Source organism: Saccharomyces paradoxus, chromosome VII (genome assembly GCF_002079055.1).
Source record: "Saccharomyces paradoxus chromosome VII, complete sequence".
Taxonomy (NCBI): domain Eukaryota; kingdom Fungi; phylum Ascomycota; class Saccharomycetes; order Saccharomycetales; family Saccharomycetaceae; genus Saccharomyces; species Saccharomyces paradoxus.
This window is the reverse complement of record NC_047493.1, coordinates 734,344-747,797: the sequence shown is the minus strand read 5'-3', so window position 1 is coordinate 747,797 and position 13,454 is coordinate 734,344. Positions and strand designations below refer to the sequence as shown.

At 39.6% G+C, this 13,454-nt stretch overlaps 7 protein-coding genes across 7 annotated transcripts; 2 read left to right on the top strand and 5 right to left on the bottom strand.

The window, feature by feature from the left end:
• Positions 1-1,840: 1,840 nt before the first annotated feature.
• TPO2 (spermine transporter) lies at positions 1,841-3,685 on the top strand (the record flags this gene model as incomplete). Its single annotated transcript, XM_033910586.1, has 1 exon — positions 1,841-3,685. The coding sequence occupies one exon, from the start codon at positions 1,841-1,843 to the stop codon at positions 3,683-3,685; it is 1,845 nt and encodes a 614-aa protein (XP_033766477.1).
• A 668-nt stretch (positions 3,686-4,353) lies between these two features.
• Positions 4,354-5,079, bottom strand: LSB1 (Lsb1p; the record flags this gene model as incomplete). The annotated part of the gene is made up of 1 exon (XM_033910585.1): positions 4,354-5,079. One exon carries the CDS (start codon positions 5,077-5,079, stop codon positions 4,354-4,356), a length of 726 nt encoding a protein of 241 aa, XP_033766476.1.
• Positions 5,080-5,337: 258 nt separating this feature from the next.
• Positions 5,338-6,114, bottom strand: PRE9 (proteasome core particle subunit alpha 3; the record flags this gene model as incomplete). The annotated part of the gene is made up of 1 exon (XM_033910584.1): positions 5,338-6,114. One exon carries the CDS (start codon positions 6,112-6,114, stop codon positions 5,338-5,340), a length of 777 nt encoding a protein of 258 aa, XP_033766475.1.
• Positions 6,115-6,366: 252 nt separating this feature from the next.
• CAF130 (CCR4-NOT core subunit CAF130) lies at positions 6,367-9,741 on the bottom strand (the record flags this gene model as incomplete). Its single annotated transcript, XM_033910583.1, has 1 exon — positions 6,367-9,741. One exon carries the CDS (start codon positions 9,739-9,741, stop codon positions 6,367-6,369), a length of 3,375 nt encoding a protein of 1,124 aa, XP_033766474.1.
• Positions 9,742-10,067: 326 nt separating this feature from the next.
• On the bottom strand, positions 10,068-10,565 carry PEX4 (E2 ubiquitin-protein ligase peroxin 4; the record flags this gene model as incomplete). Its single annotated transcript, XM_033910582.1, has 1 exon — positions 10,068-10,565. One exon carries the CDS (start codon positions 10,563-10,565, stop codon positions 10,068-10,070), a length of 498 nt encoding a protein of 165 aa, XP_033766473.1.
• Positions 10,566-11,055: 490 nt separating this feature from the next.
• PHB1 (prohibitin subunit PHB1) lies at positions 11,056-11,919 on the top strand (the record flags this gene model as incomplete). The annotated part of the gene is made up of 1 exon (XM_033910581.1): positions 11,056-11,919. One exon carries the CDS (start codon positions 11,056-11,058, stop codon positions 11,917-11,919), a length of 864 nt encoding a protein of 287 aa, XP_033766472.1.
• Positions 11,920-12,258: 339 nt separating this feature from the next.
• Positions 12,259-12,783, bottom strand: FHN1 (Fhn1p; the record flags this gene model as incomplete). Its single annotated transcript, XM_033910580.1, has 1 exon — positions 12,259-12,783. One exon carries the CDS (start codon positions 12,781-12,783, stop codon positions 12,259-12,261), a length of 525 nt encoding a protein of 174 aa, XP_033766471.1.
• Positions 12,784-13,454: the final 671 nt, after the last annotated feature.

Below are 13,454 nucleotides of genomic sequence, written 5' to 3'. Positions count from 1 at the left end.
TCAATAGAAAAAGGAAATCGATGATCTCACAAATAGTTTCTATTTTTTCTTATTTGTATACGGTAAAGATAAAAGTAAGGAAAACGCGAAACGTCTCGAAAATCAGAGTAGGGTAATTATTTTGAGATGCTGAGTGATACATAACCGAAAAAGAAGCATTGTCCGAGATATTGCCTATAACAAATGGTAATATGCGCATTGCTGCCAGCGCATTCCTCTGAGATGGTCCTCTAACAAAAGAATGGCACAATTACTTATGCTAAGATGTACTAATAACTCTTTCACGGTTTATCTTATGTGTGATATCACTCAAAGTCCTCGACAGGAAAGTTCATGGACATTGGCCTACCCACTTGATGAATTTAGCAAGGTTAGAAAGGGAATTACGTAGAAAGGAGAAAAAAGAATACGCAGAAAGTACAGAACACAGATATTTGTGGGGAAGAAGGAAGAAGGATGGCCGCAATCCATTTTCGGATGAATTGAGGGTCGTGTTTAATATTTACTTCTATAAAAAAAACAAGGAGAGCCGCCATTCGCTTATACACACACCAGCACTAAATGCGCCAATTACCGCCGAAGGGTAAGGAAAACACAGCAATAGAGAATCCGCTTCAAGTTGTCAACACTCAAAGGCACCAATAAGGATAGGATATGGCTATTCACACATTACTATCTGGGCAACACAGCCGCCGACGAGCATCTGTACTTCGTACCATGAGAGGTATAGATATGTACATTGTGGAGCGAAACCGAAACGGCTAACACTATTGCGAGAACATTTTTCTCAACGGTTTTGCTCCGCCCCTAGCGCCGAAGATCGAATCTTCCCCAAAATCCGGTTTTTTACCTGTGCGCAAACCCTTCCCCTGATGCTATTTACCATTTAGCCGCCCAAAGTACACCGCAGAAGCTGTTACAAACACATCACGGGCTACCGGAAAAAGTTCTTTTTTTCTGCTTAACTGAAAATATTTGCGCTCAAAAAAATTTTCCGGCCCTTCCGAGTGAAATATACTGCGAAGCTGCGTCCGGAGAAACTTCGTGTGGAAAACAACGCAAACCGCAAAAACCCCGCAATGGGCGCGCTTACTCAAATTCCCTCGGGTGGCACCACGGGCTGGCCGCAGCGCGGTCGCCTGCCGCACGAAACCTTAAAAATGCGAGAGCGCATGCACGGCGGACCTCGTGGAAGCCTGACGCGTGCGCCTTTCTCCTCCCGAGGGACATAATGTCCTGGTGCCTTACTGGCACCGATTTCTCGAGGTGATTCCATAGCCGTTAAATTCATCTCAAAAGAATACAGAACACAGCAGCGCAGAACGAAAATAAACTATCGCGTCGCATTTTACTGAACGAGTCATTAGCATATGCTGCTTAGGCGTCTGAGCCTTTTAAACACATTCTAGGTTTTTCTAAAAAGCCACTGAAGAACACTGCCATCCGCATGCAGTACAGTGTACTTTTTTTTTTCTTGCTATATATATACATTGCGCATACACCTTTTGAGGTCTTGTATTAGGATTTTCTTGTTTGTTTATGTTCTTCCTTCCTGAACACAACAGGAAGAAATAAGAAAGTAATATATCATTTTATTGTTTGTGGTTATAGAGAACAATATACAACAACACCCTTTTCCTACTATTTCAAGTTTAATATTTAATTTTTTTTTTCGGTTTGAATTTTAATTTCAACTTTAATTTCAAAAAGTAATTGATACATTTTTTTATCAAAGCGCTGCTATTATTCTTTATTTCTAAATCCTAATATTTTTTGTCTATCGAAATTTACCTTTAATTCCTTCTAATAACTAATCACAAAAATAATACACAAAAGAAATATGAGTGATCAAGAATCTGTTGTTTCATTCAACTCGCAAAATACCTCCATGGTGGATGTTGAGGGCCAACAGCCTCAACAGTACGTCCCCGCAAAAACCAATTCTCGTACAAATCAATTGAAGTTAACAAAGACTGAGACCGTCAAATCCTTACAGGATTTGGGTGTCACTTCAGCCGCTCCAGTGCCTGACATCAATGCACCACAAACTGCTAAGAATAACATCTTTCCTGAAGAATATACCATGGAAACTCCATCTGGACTGGTTCCAGTGGCCACCTTACAATCCATGGGTAGAACCGCTTCTGCCTTATCGCGTACTAGAACAAAACAATTGAACCGTACTGCTACTAATTCCTCATCCACGGGCAAGGAAGAAATGGAGGAGGAGGAAACTGAAGAACGTGAGGATCAGAGCGGTGAGAACGAGCTGGATCCGGAGATCGAATTCGTTACTTTTGTCACTGGTGATCCAGAAAACCCCCATAACTGGCCCGCATGGGTTCGTTGGAGTTACACCGTTCTGTTGTCCATTTTAGTTATTTGCGTTGCCTACGGGTCCGCTTGCATCAGTGGTGGGTTAGGAACCGTTGAAAAGAAGTACCATGTTGGTATGGAAGCCGCTATTTTATCATGTTCTTTAATGGTTATTGGGTTCTCACTGGGCCCTTTGATTTGGTCTCCTGTTAGTGATCTTTACGGTAGAAGGGTCGCCTACTTTGTCTCTATGGGTCTTTATGTCATCTTCAACATTCCTTGCGCTTTAGCCCCCAATTTAGGTTGTCTTTTAGCTTGTAGATTTCTATGTGGTGTTTGGTCATCTTCAGGTCTATGTCTAGTTGGTGGGTCTATTGCCGATATGTTCCCAAGTGAAACAAGAGGTAAGGCCATTGCCTTCTTTGCTTTTGCTCCTTATGTTGGTCCCGTCGTTGGCCCATTAGTTAACGGTTTTATTTCTGTTTCTACCGGCCGTATGGACCTGATCTTTTGGGTAAATATGGCCTTTGCAGGTGTTATGTGGATCATCTCCTCTGCCATTCCAGAAACATACGCTCCAGTCATCTTAAAGAGAAAGGCCGCTAGATTAAGAAAAGAGACTGGTAATCCTAAAATTATGACTGAGCAAGAAGCTCAAGGTGTCAGTATGAGTGAAATGATGAGAGCTTGTTTGTTAAGACCTCTATACTTCGCTGTCACTGAACCTGTTCTGGTCGCCACTTGTTTCTATGTGTGTTTGATTTACTCTCTATTATATGCGTTCTTTTTTGCCTTCCCTGTCATTTTTGGTGAATTATATGGCTACAAAGACAATCTTGTGGGTTTGATGTTTATTCCTATTGTTATTGGTGCTCTTTGGGCATTGGCTACAACTTTCTACTGTGAAAACAAGTACCTAAAAATTGTCAAAGAGCGTAAACCTACTCCTGAAGATCGTTTGTTGGGTGCCAAGATCGGTGCTCCATTTGCTGCCATTGCTCTTTGGATCTTGGGTGCCACCGCTTATAAACATATTATTTGGGTTGGCCCAGCTTCAGCTGGTTTAGCTTTTGGTTTCGGTATGGTGTTGATTTATTATTCATTGAATAATTACATTATTGATTGCTACGTCCAATACGCATCCAGTGCGTTGGCTACAAAGGTTTTCCTAAGATCTGCCGGTGGTGCTGCCTTCCCATTATTCACAATCCAAATGTATCACAAACTGAATTTACATTGGGGTTCTTGGTTATTGGCCTTCATCTCTACTGCTATGATTGCCTTGCCTTTTGCATTTTCTTACTGGGGTAAGGGTTTAAGACATAAATTGTCTAAGAAGGACTATTCCATCGACAGTGTTGAGATGTGAGCTGATCCAAATCTACGGTCCAATTAATGATCGTGTCGGGTCATTGATATATATGATACAAAAAATAATAAAAATTTCCCAAATATATTCTGATAAATTAATTTTTAATAACTTATATTAAGAAACATCTCAAAAAAAAAGTCGGACATTTCTACATACCCTTTAACGTAATAACGAAGTATTATTTATTGTTATGCAACTTTTTGAATGTCGAGATCATGGAAATACGTTTCCTATTCTCTCGTGGTACTCTTCCCCTAGTGACCCACTGTTATTTTTCACATAAACTTCGCTTCTTCGAGGCCGACGCAGTTGCACTTTCAGGTTATTGCTTTAGCCTGAACGATTCAACCTTGGAACTGTCGCTACATTCGTTATTTCTAATGAGTCGTATCTTCAGAAAATGATGTTTAGTTTCACATTCACATCTAACCTTTTATCCTATATATATATATATACAAACATATATAGTGTACTACGGAATAATTTCATGCGCTGCACAACCAACAAGTTAGCTAACATTATGAAACTCAAAAATCCTGCCGGAACGCCACACCGTTAATTTATCAACACATGTCCGTATTCTGTGCGATCCCCTTTCTTTCCCAAACTACGAAAATTCTTGAGCAAGTTTAAATCTACTGAAATAAAAGATTTTTGAGGGGACTCTAAAAGATGCTATTGACGATATCACTACCAATAGCAGAACCAGCACCAAATATAGCCGCATTTCCCAATTTGCTACCAAAACTCTTGAATGCACTACTAGCTCCACTACTATGTTGTGGTTGTGCTTCCACCGGTACCTGCTGTGAAGGTGGAGCGTACTGTTGCTGTGGTTGTTGATAGTAGTTAGTGAAAGGTGGAGGAAATGGTAAAGGAGCTTGCTGTTGCTGTGGAGGCGGAGCTTGCATGTAACCTGCTGGAGGAGCATAAGGTGCTGAAACCTGCTGTGAAGGATACTGAGAGGGGGCAGGTTCGTACGATGGAGGAGGAACAGTGGGACGAGAAACTGTAGAGCTCAAAGCAGCTTCCCCAGATTTGAGTGAGGCTGATCTCGTAAAAGCAGGTTTTACGTAGTTCGCAGGGAATATTCCGACCTTATTATTTGCCTTGCCTCTATACCAATCTGGAGAAATTTTCTCTAAAACTTGTATTTTATCACCTGTTTTTAATGACAGATCTCCATCTTGTTGCGCTTCAAAGTCATATAAAGCTTCAACGTACTCCTCCGTATTCGCATTGCTGGGTGATCCTAGATTCCCATCCCATTTTTCAGGCAACTTGCTGTTTATTAAATCGAAGGTGTCACCTGATATGACGTTCGATTCCCTTAAAAACTCTAGTTCATTTCTTATATTTTTCAATGAACGATTCACTAGTGATGTAGACATGGCTTTTTGTTTATTTGTGAAGTGCTGCCAAAATTAAAGTGAAGGTCAGAGTCCCAGCAACTGGTGGACCAAACGAGCAGGCCCTTTTTTATATTTACCTCTCGAGCGATTCCGATCTTGAAATTTGCGCAAAAAAGGATCTGCAGGTTTCCTCTGAAGGGGATCTTGGTAAATTTTTTTTTCATTTTTTAATTTCAGACATATGTTTCTATGCGTACATATTTATATAAGCATGAAGTCAAATAATACTTTCAAATCTTATTTCATATCTTCATCAGCTTCTTCATCTTCGTCCTTCTTGGTAATACCAGTCTTTACCAAAAGATCCTTTATCTCTTGAGGCTTGAAAATCTTCTGATACACCTCCCCACTATTAATACCCTTTCTAATAGTGGCAAACTCCAATCTGTCATAAGTTAACGCGCTACTGTCAGTGGTCTTGGATAAAGTTTTCAAAGCCAGTTCAATGGCATCATCAACTTTCATATCATCTTTATAGTCCATTTGAAGTAGCGTTTGTGCTGCTGATGTGTTAGCACCAACACTAATAGCTTTCCAACCTGTATAGTTTCCTGATGGATTGGATGTATACAGTTGGTAACCGTATCTATCATCATATCCAGCGTAGATAAAGGATACACCGAATGGTCTTAAACCGCCGTGTTGCGTGTAACCTTGTTTTATATCACTTAACCTTCTCACCAAAATTTCTACTGGTATATCTTCATTGTAGGTTTTAAGGTAGTTTTGAGCATGAATTCTAGCCGTATTTATCAGAATTTCAGCATCTGCGGTTAATCCAGCAACAGCAACGGCAATTTTATCATTCAACTTGTAAAGTTTTTCGGTAGAGGTGTCTTGCTCCAGTAAAGTACTTGTGACTTTACGTTCTGCAGCAAGAACAATCCCATCAGATGCCATAATCCCAATTGCAGTACCGGCATGTGAAATGGATTCTAACGCATATTCAACTTGGTAGAGACGTCCCTCAGGGGAGAAAATTGTTGTCCTGGAATCGTATCTTCTGGAACCCATCCTTAACACTACTAACTCTATTCACTAATAAATTATACGATAGAGATTGATCAAAAACTTCCAACAGTAAGCAGTCCATCCCCCTTCATTGCGCCAATGTTTCCTCATTATATAAATATCCATCTTTTTATGCTTCTACTCTACAAATTTTTGCCACCTGCAGGGTAACGGATATTTAGCTGCCCTCAAGATATTGTTACATGGCTAAAGGTCATTAAAAGGGTATACAGAAAAAGATAAGTAGTGCGCTGGTCACTCAATGTCCCCCACATCGAGCTCTGCGAGTGTTATATATTCATGAAGTGGGATCGGCTTATCAGCCTTCGGCAATGGCAAAATCTTACCATCGTAAAACACCACTTTTCTTCCTGGAGGGTTCACCTGCGTGTCGAAAGAGTAATCAGTAATAAAACTACGCAATGTGTTAATAGGGGAACTATCATCCCTCTCTGCAGGCTTTGAGGGGAACAAATTCAGCAATTTCACATTCAGTTCGGAAGCTGGCTTGGTGTTTAGCTTTTTTTCTGTGTTGAGGTTTTTCCTGTCATCGTGCTGTATAGTACCGGGACTATTGTCTTCTTCCATGGCGAGCCTTGTTTTGATTTTGAAGAACAAATCTTTGGCTTCGGGAAGGATACCAATCCACGTCATCAGTAAAGTTTGCAGCTCAAAAGTGCATTCTGATTTGGTGAAAAAAAACTTGTCGTTCGCGATGAGTGTCTGCACCATGTAACAGATCAACCTAACTAAACCGAGAGAGTACAAAGAGACTTTCTCGCCGTCTTCATCATCCTCTTCGTTATTCTTTGATGACAAAAAAATAGCAGCATTCATAAAAAACTCTTGAAGTAGCATTTTGGTCTCAATATCAGATAATACGATAGGCCCTTGCCTTGAAAATGGAAGTCCTGAAGCATCTTCGTTCTTCTGCTTTTTCTTCAAGATTTCATATATCATATCGTCCTTTTTATCCTGATCATTGGCTTCTCCTGAAAATGGTTTTCCACGCAACCCCATTATCAATTCGAAAACGTAATATATCAACGAATGTTTTAACTCTAAATGCGTAAGGAACCATATTAATATTCTCCTATAGCCGGTGCACATTAACATTTCATCCATTAATCTCCAAGCGACATCGTGATTTACGTTTAGCATCCTTTCAAATGCAGATTCTTCAGACCATATTTCATAAATATCATCCGGCGTTGTTCTTCTGAGCTCTTCATTATCTTTCTTGAAAGTTTCGGTACTTCCTTTACCTTCACCAATCTCGCTTATAGTGGTAAAATTAGACCCCAGATCTGCTAAAATCATTTGATCCTGCTCGTTTCTTACACACGAGGCAACTGAACGCACTAACAACATGGACTCCTCTCTATTCAACTTTTCAGTTGCGCCACGTAGAGTCAAGCTAAATATGACATCTAACTTAGGCTGATGAATGAATGAATACGATGGTGAATAGTACATATTAAATTTTCTGGGAACGTCCCTCCAATCTTCCCCACTGTAGTCAAATTCAAAAGTGCTTCTTGATCTAACGGAAAGTGGGTTAGGTAATGAACCAACACGATCAGAAGTGGCGGTAGCGGTATTAGGCATTACATCCCTATTGGTATGCACTCTACCTTGTACGGTTTCGCTACTTGTTGACTCAAAGGCTTCATTTGCGCCATCTTCTGCTACCAATTTATCATCATTGAAGATGCAATTACACCTTCTCCGAGAGAAAACATTATTATTGCCAGATTTTATTTTTTCTCTTGAATTAACAACGCTTCCCTCCAACCCTCCATCCTCGCTTTCGGAGAAGGATTCATCATAATCTTCACATTCATAATCAAACATGTATCTAATATCCTCATCAAATCTATCGCCTGACTGTAAATCGGCAAACAAATCTGTAACATCTTCGATGCTTGCTCCAAGCGCAAGTAAAGATGCAGTGTGTGATCTTAAATCGGCGTATAAAGCACCATGACACAATTTTCTTCCATAGGGTGACATGAATGTATTTAAGGACTCGTGCTTGAAATCGTGTTCATTATTCTTCACTAATCCATTAAGGATAGTAGCTATTACAGATCTCAATGCTGCGGCTCCACGAATTGTGGCGCGAACCATGAGTGGCGTTTCGTAAGTGCCATTTTCCTCTTCAATTCTATCAATTTCTAGGGCCAAAAGTATAACACAGGATAGGTTTTTCCATAAGGATATTAATGAAAATAAGAACGGGTTTAGTTGTATCGGTATTTTTTCATACAGTTTGTAGATGGTATATACCGCCAGTATATCAATCATATAAAGTAATTCCAAATCTTGCGTATTCAGACCATGTGGTAGCCATTTGTGAAGTTGCGTACTCCAATGAACTGCATTATCTGAATTGTTTACCGAGTTTAGTATATTAAAATCAAAGCAGTTGAGCCTCAACATAGTAGCGTCAATAATTTTTTGCATGTTAAAGCACATATAAAATTTCCAATCATAATGGTCGTTATGTTTTTGAGAAGTTTTGATTGACGGGGACATTAATCCCAAAAACAGGTGAAAAAGGAAGTCTATCGATATAATATGTTTATCATTGGGAGTAGGCTGCATTAACGGATCTACTAAACCACATAATGTAGAAAATTGCAGTTCCAACAATGGCGTCAATACCGGAGTCAGGTTTAATACTTTAAAAAGAAGCTCATGTCTCAGCAAAGAATGCTCCATGACGTTGGGTATTTCAAGCGTTCCATCTTGGTTCAGCTCGAATGAATATATTTGTTCCTGATCATTTATTGTTCGACTTATTATTGCCTCCTTCGGTTGTTTTTGATGATTATTGTTCCTAAAACGGCTATCGTCAAGGGCACTCCCAACATTGTCTTCATCATTGTCCATTAAAAGGCTAATGCTATCGCTAAAATCAAGATTCACACTGTTCTCAGCATTAAATGAATACCAAAAATTAAAATTTCGGCATTCTACCATTCTATCATAATCTTTTAGGATCCTTCTGACGACACCTGCAGGTCGATCAAATGCGGAACTGCACCTTATCAAACACTCTATACGGCCAGTTATCGAATACAAGTAGTCTTTTAACAAGTTATACCCTTCATTGAGTAATACAGACGGAATATTAATCTTCGAAACAATTAAAAAGCTTAACGGGAGTTTGTATTCTGCAAGGTTGTACCGATCAATTTGAAGAAAGGTCGTTTTATTTGCTAACAAAAATCTTAAAAATTTTAAGAGTAGCATATCGTTATTTTTCCAACTCTGTACTATGGAAGCGTAGTTGGTATTGTTATTGTCAAAGGACTGGGCCCAGAGTTTTCTTTCCTTCAAAGTAGAACTTTGAATTAATTGTAAAATTGACTTCCCTGAAATTGTCGTGAACAACGTAATTATGAGAGCCTCAAGCAATAGATTAAAGCGTACTTTTTGATCATTAAACATGGTTTCATCATATAAGACCCTCTCCAAATTTTCTACCGATGGAACATAATTTTTCTCCTTCAGTAACTCTTGTAATGGAATAAACTGCTGAAAACGAACCGAATCAACTGATGAATCTTCACTAGCTAACCTTTGCCTTTCAATATGATTAGTAGCAACTTTCTTTTTCGTCATCACTTTAGTTTTATCTCAGTATGTACACTATGATGAGAAAAAAAGCTTTTGAAAAGAAGTTCTCAACAGCCTGCTAGATTGTTAAAATAAAACTCAGCGTCAACGTTAACGTCAACCAGTGTAGATATAGTGTGAACTATTCCTTAAAAATTCGTTCTTCTCATTAGTATATATACGTATATATAAAAATGTCAATACATCAACATGTGCAATTGGTTAAAGCGTTTGTATTCATAAATTGGCGCCGTCCGGGTAAGATATAAATGACTTCATATAAAAATTGGGCGCCATTGCCAGTCATTCGAAGATATCCACTTTAGATGGCATCAGTGGTGGCGGGTCCGTTCTCTTTCAGCTAGGAAGTACCTCACGATCCCCTGATACGCACTTAGATCGCCACAGCGAATGATATTCCCCATGTCCACGTCGAGCGGTGAATCACAAACAGGCTCCCTTAGGAGCCTCCAAACAGCATGAACGCAGTGTAACAAATCCCATACGGGTGTCCAGTCCTCTGGTTTAAGAATGTCCAGACATATTTCTCCCGTTGCAGATTTTACGTTGCAGTGCAATATATTGTTCTGTTTGAAACTTATCTTTGGTGGGGTCATCGGATAGGAGGCAGGGACTTCTATTAGTAATCGAAACTGGTGATTTTCATAGGGTGTGCTTGACGGTCCAGAAATCATAGCTTCCCATTTGCCCAAGTCAGTTTCGTCAATTGGATTGAGCGACTCGATTATCCCCCGATAGGGGTTGGCAATAGGGTCATCACTAGCCAATGTTTTCAGTATAACTTTGTATTCCTTCGTGATCCTCGACATACATGTATCGGACGTAAAACCTCTGTGATTATCAAATACCTAGATGCTTGGCATGCTATACATAAAGGCGATGATTATATATATTTCATGTTCTCTCCAATAAGCGGCAGCATAACCCGGCCAGTCTGCGTTGTATACAATAAAGCACTAATATGCAATTAATAGCACATATATCCCATTTCTGTTTAGAATCTTTAAGAGAGAAGCCTCAGTCAATGAAATGGTTATACAGATGGGGTATAAGACCACTGTAACTAAGTTATCTGGATAAGAAATCGACGATTGAGATTAAACGCCGTTGATGATGATACGGGTAACGCGAATATACCACATCAATAATTTTCAGGGAAAGGGAGATTGACGATTTCATGAATGTAATGGTTGAGATATGTATAATTCAGCAGAAGCAGGGGCAAAAAGAGCGCGCAGGTATACCAGTCAACAGCGGTAGCAAGCCTATTTTCAATTCAGTAATTTACTTCAGCGAAGAATGTCTAATTCTGCCAGACTTATCGATGTCATCACCAAGGTGGCGTTACCCATTGGTATAATTGCTAGCGGGATTCAGTATTCCATGTATGACGTAAAAGGCGGTTCTCGTGGTGTCATTTTTGACAGGGTCAATGGTGTGAAGCAACAGGTTGTGGGCGAAGGCACCCATTTCTTGGTGCCTTGGCTACAGAAGGCCATTATATACGATGTAAGAACAAAACCAAAGAGCATCGCTACTAATACTGGTACGAGGGATTTGCAAATGGTGTCATTGACCTTGAGAGTCTTGCACAGGCCAGAGGTCTTACAGCTACCTGCGATATACCAAAATTTGGGCCTTGATTACGACGAAAGAGTGTTGCCATCTATCGGCAATGAGGTTTTAAAGTCTATAGTGGCTCAATTTGACGCAGCTGAGTTAATTACCCAGAGAGAGATCATATCTCAAAAAATCAGAAAAGAGCTTTCTACAAGAGCCAATGAATTCGGCATTAAGTTGGAAGATGTCTCCATCACTCATATGACGTTTGGCCCCGAATTCACCAAAGCTGTTGAACAGAAGCAAATTGCACAGCAAGATGCCGAAAGAGCCAAGTTCCTCGTTGAAAAGGCGGAGCAAGAAAGGCAAGCTTCGGTCATTAGGGCTGAAGGTGAAGCGGAAAGTGCCGAATTCATTTCAAAAGCTCTGGCTAAAGTCGGTGATGGTTTGTTGTTGATTAGAAGATTAGAAGCTTCTAAGGATATCGCTCAAACTTTGGCAAACTCATCTAATGTTGTTTATTTACCAAGCCAACACTCTGGTAGTGGTAATAGTGAATCCTCGGGATCTCCAAATTCCTTGCTTTTAAACATTGGCCGTTAACTCTGGAAAAGCTTAACGCAAAAAAAAAGAAAAGAAAAACTATATCCTCAATCGTATTAGAAACCTGTATATATAGGAAGAACAACACCAACAACATATTCTAAATTTCCACTTTATATCCAACAAGAAAACGTACGCTATCAATATTGTAACTAAGTTTTTTATTATATACATATAGATGAGCTTATGGAAAAAAACGCACTTTCATGTGTCTCCAACACGGTATTATTTTAACAAGATTTTTTGATTGAATTTATTTAATGCAAATGGTTATATAAAGAAAAAAAAGACCAACAACAATTGTATGCCGAATACCTTTTTTTAGGTCAGTCAGTATATTTAAACCTGAGAAATTGTAGGTATACCCATTTGTCTTCTTGCCCTCCTTCTACCAAACCCGGTATTAAAGCCAAATCCTCCATTTTGCATCATACCAGCCACAGTCACTATCACTTTGATGAGAAACAGAAAACAGGAAAAGTAAAAAAATGCTACAGCAGCTTGAGATTGATGGCATCTGGAGCTTGAACCTTGTATGATCTTATTCTGTTCCAGGTATGTTTTGTTTTTACACGAATGGCATCTTATACCGACGGCCAGTGCGGTAGCTGCTACAAACGTAAATAAGAAATTTAAAAAATCCAAAGCAAGCAAAATTGCTGGGTATGTTAATGATGTCCAGAAATTCGCCAAAAACCCGTAAAATGAATCTGTCACCAGACCATAAGCCGCAGCAAACATACAAAAGTTCACTCGAGAACTGTGCTTTGTCTGTGTACCTATCAAGCCGCTGATTAGACCTATCGATATGATAAGAAAGACAGCATTTATGATGCGCACTAAATTGTCTGCAGCTGATAGCATTTATTATTGTTCTTTTATTGTTATTATTGCGATTTAGATGGATATGAAGCCTCTGAAAAGCATAACATCTTCTTTTCTATTTCCTCCCATCACAAGAAGGGGTTTACTGATACAACCAATTGCTGTGAGTTTATATATATCTATCTGCATCCAAGGCGCAATAGGCCTTACTTCCCACCTACCTGATCGGAACACGGCTCATTGTTCGTAAAGGGAATCTTCAACAGATTTTAAACGGCCTGCCGCCAAAGGGTTCGTAAAAGGGCGAAAGTTTATGAAAATATAAGCGCGACATTCTACCGGCACCGATTACAATGCGGCGCAGGCAAGACAGACCAAAAGGAGTGAGATCTCAACAACAAGTGCCATATCCGCGCATCTAAAACGAATGTGACGGATTCCCCGAAGAAGAACTACCCTAATACTAAGAGCACATTTAATGTATTGTCACTACTGCAAATGCTAAACGTCCAATCTTTCAAGGAAAGAAATAGAAATAAAACATGTACTTTCAACTTGCACGCCTACTAAACTACCGCTGATGATTATCACAATTTTCACATCACCGACCCTTAAATCGTAGCAATAGAAAGATCTACAAAGGCTCATGAAGTAAAGGGTTCTCACCTTAAACGGCTGAGCAAGAATAAGGGGTGAGTGGCCGGGTAGCA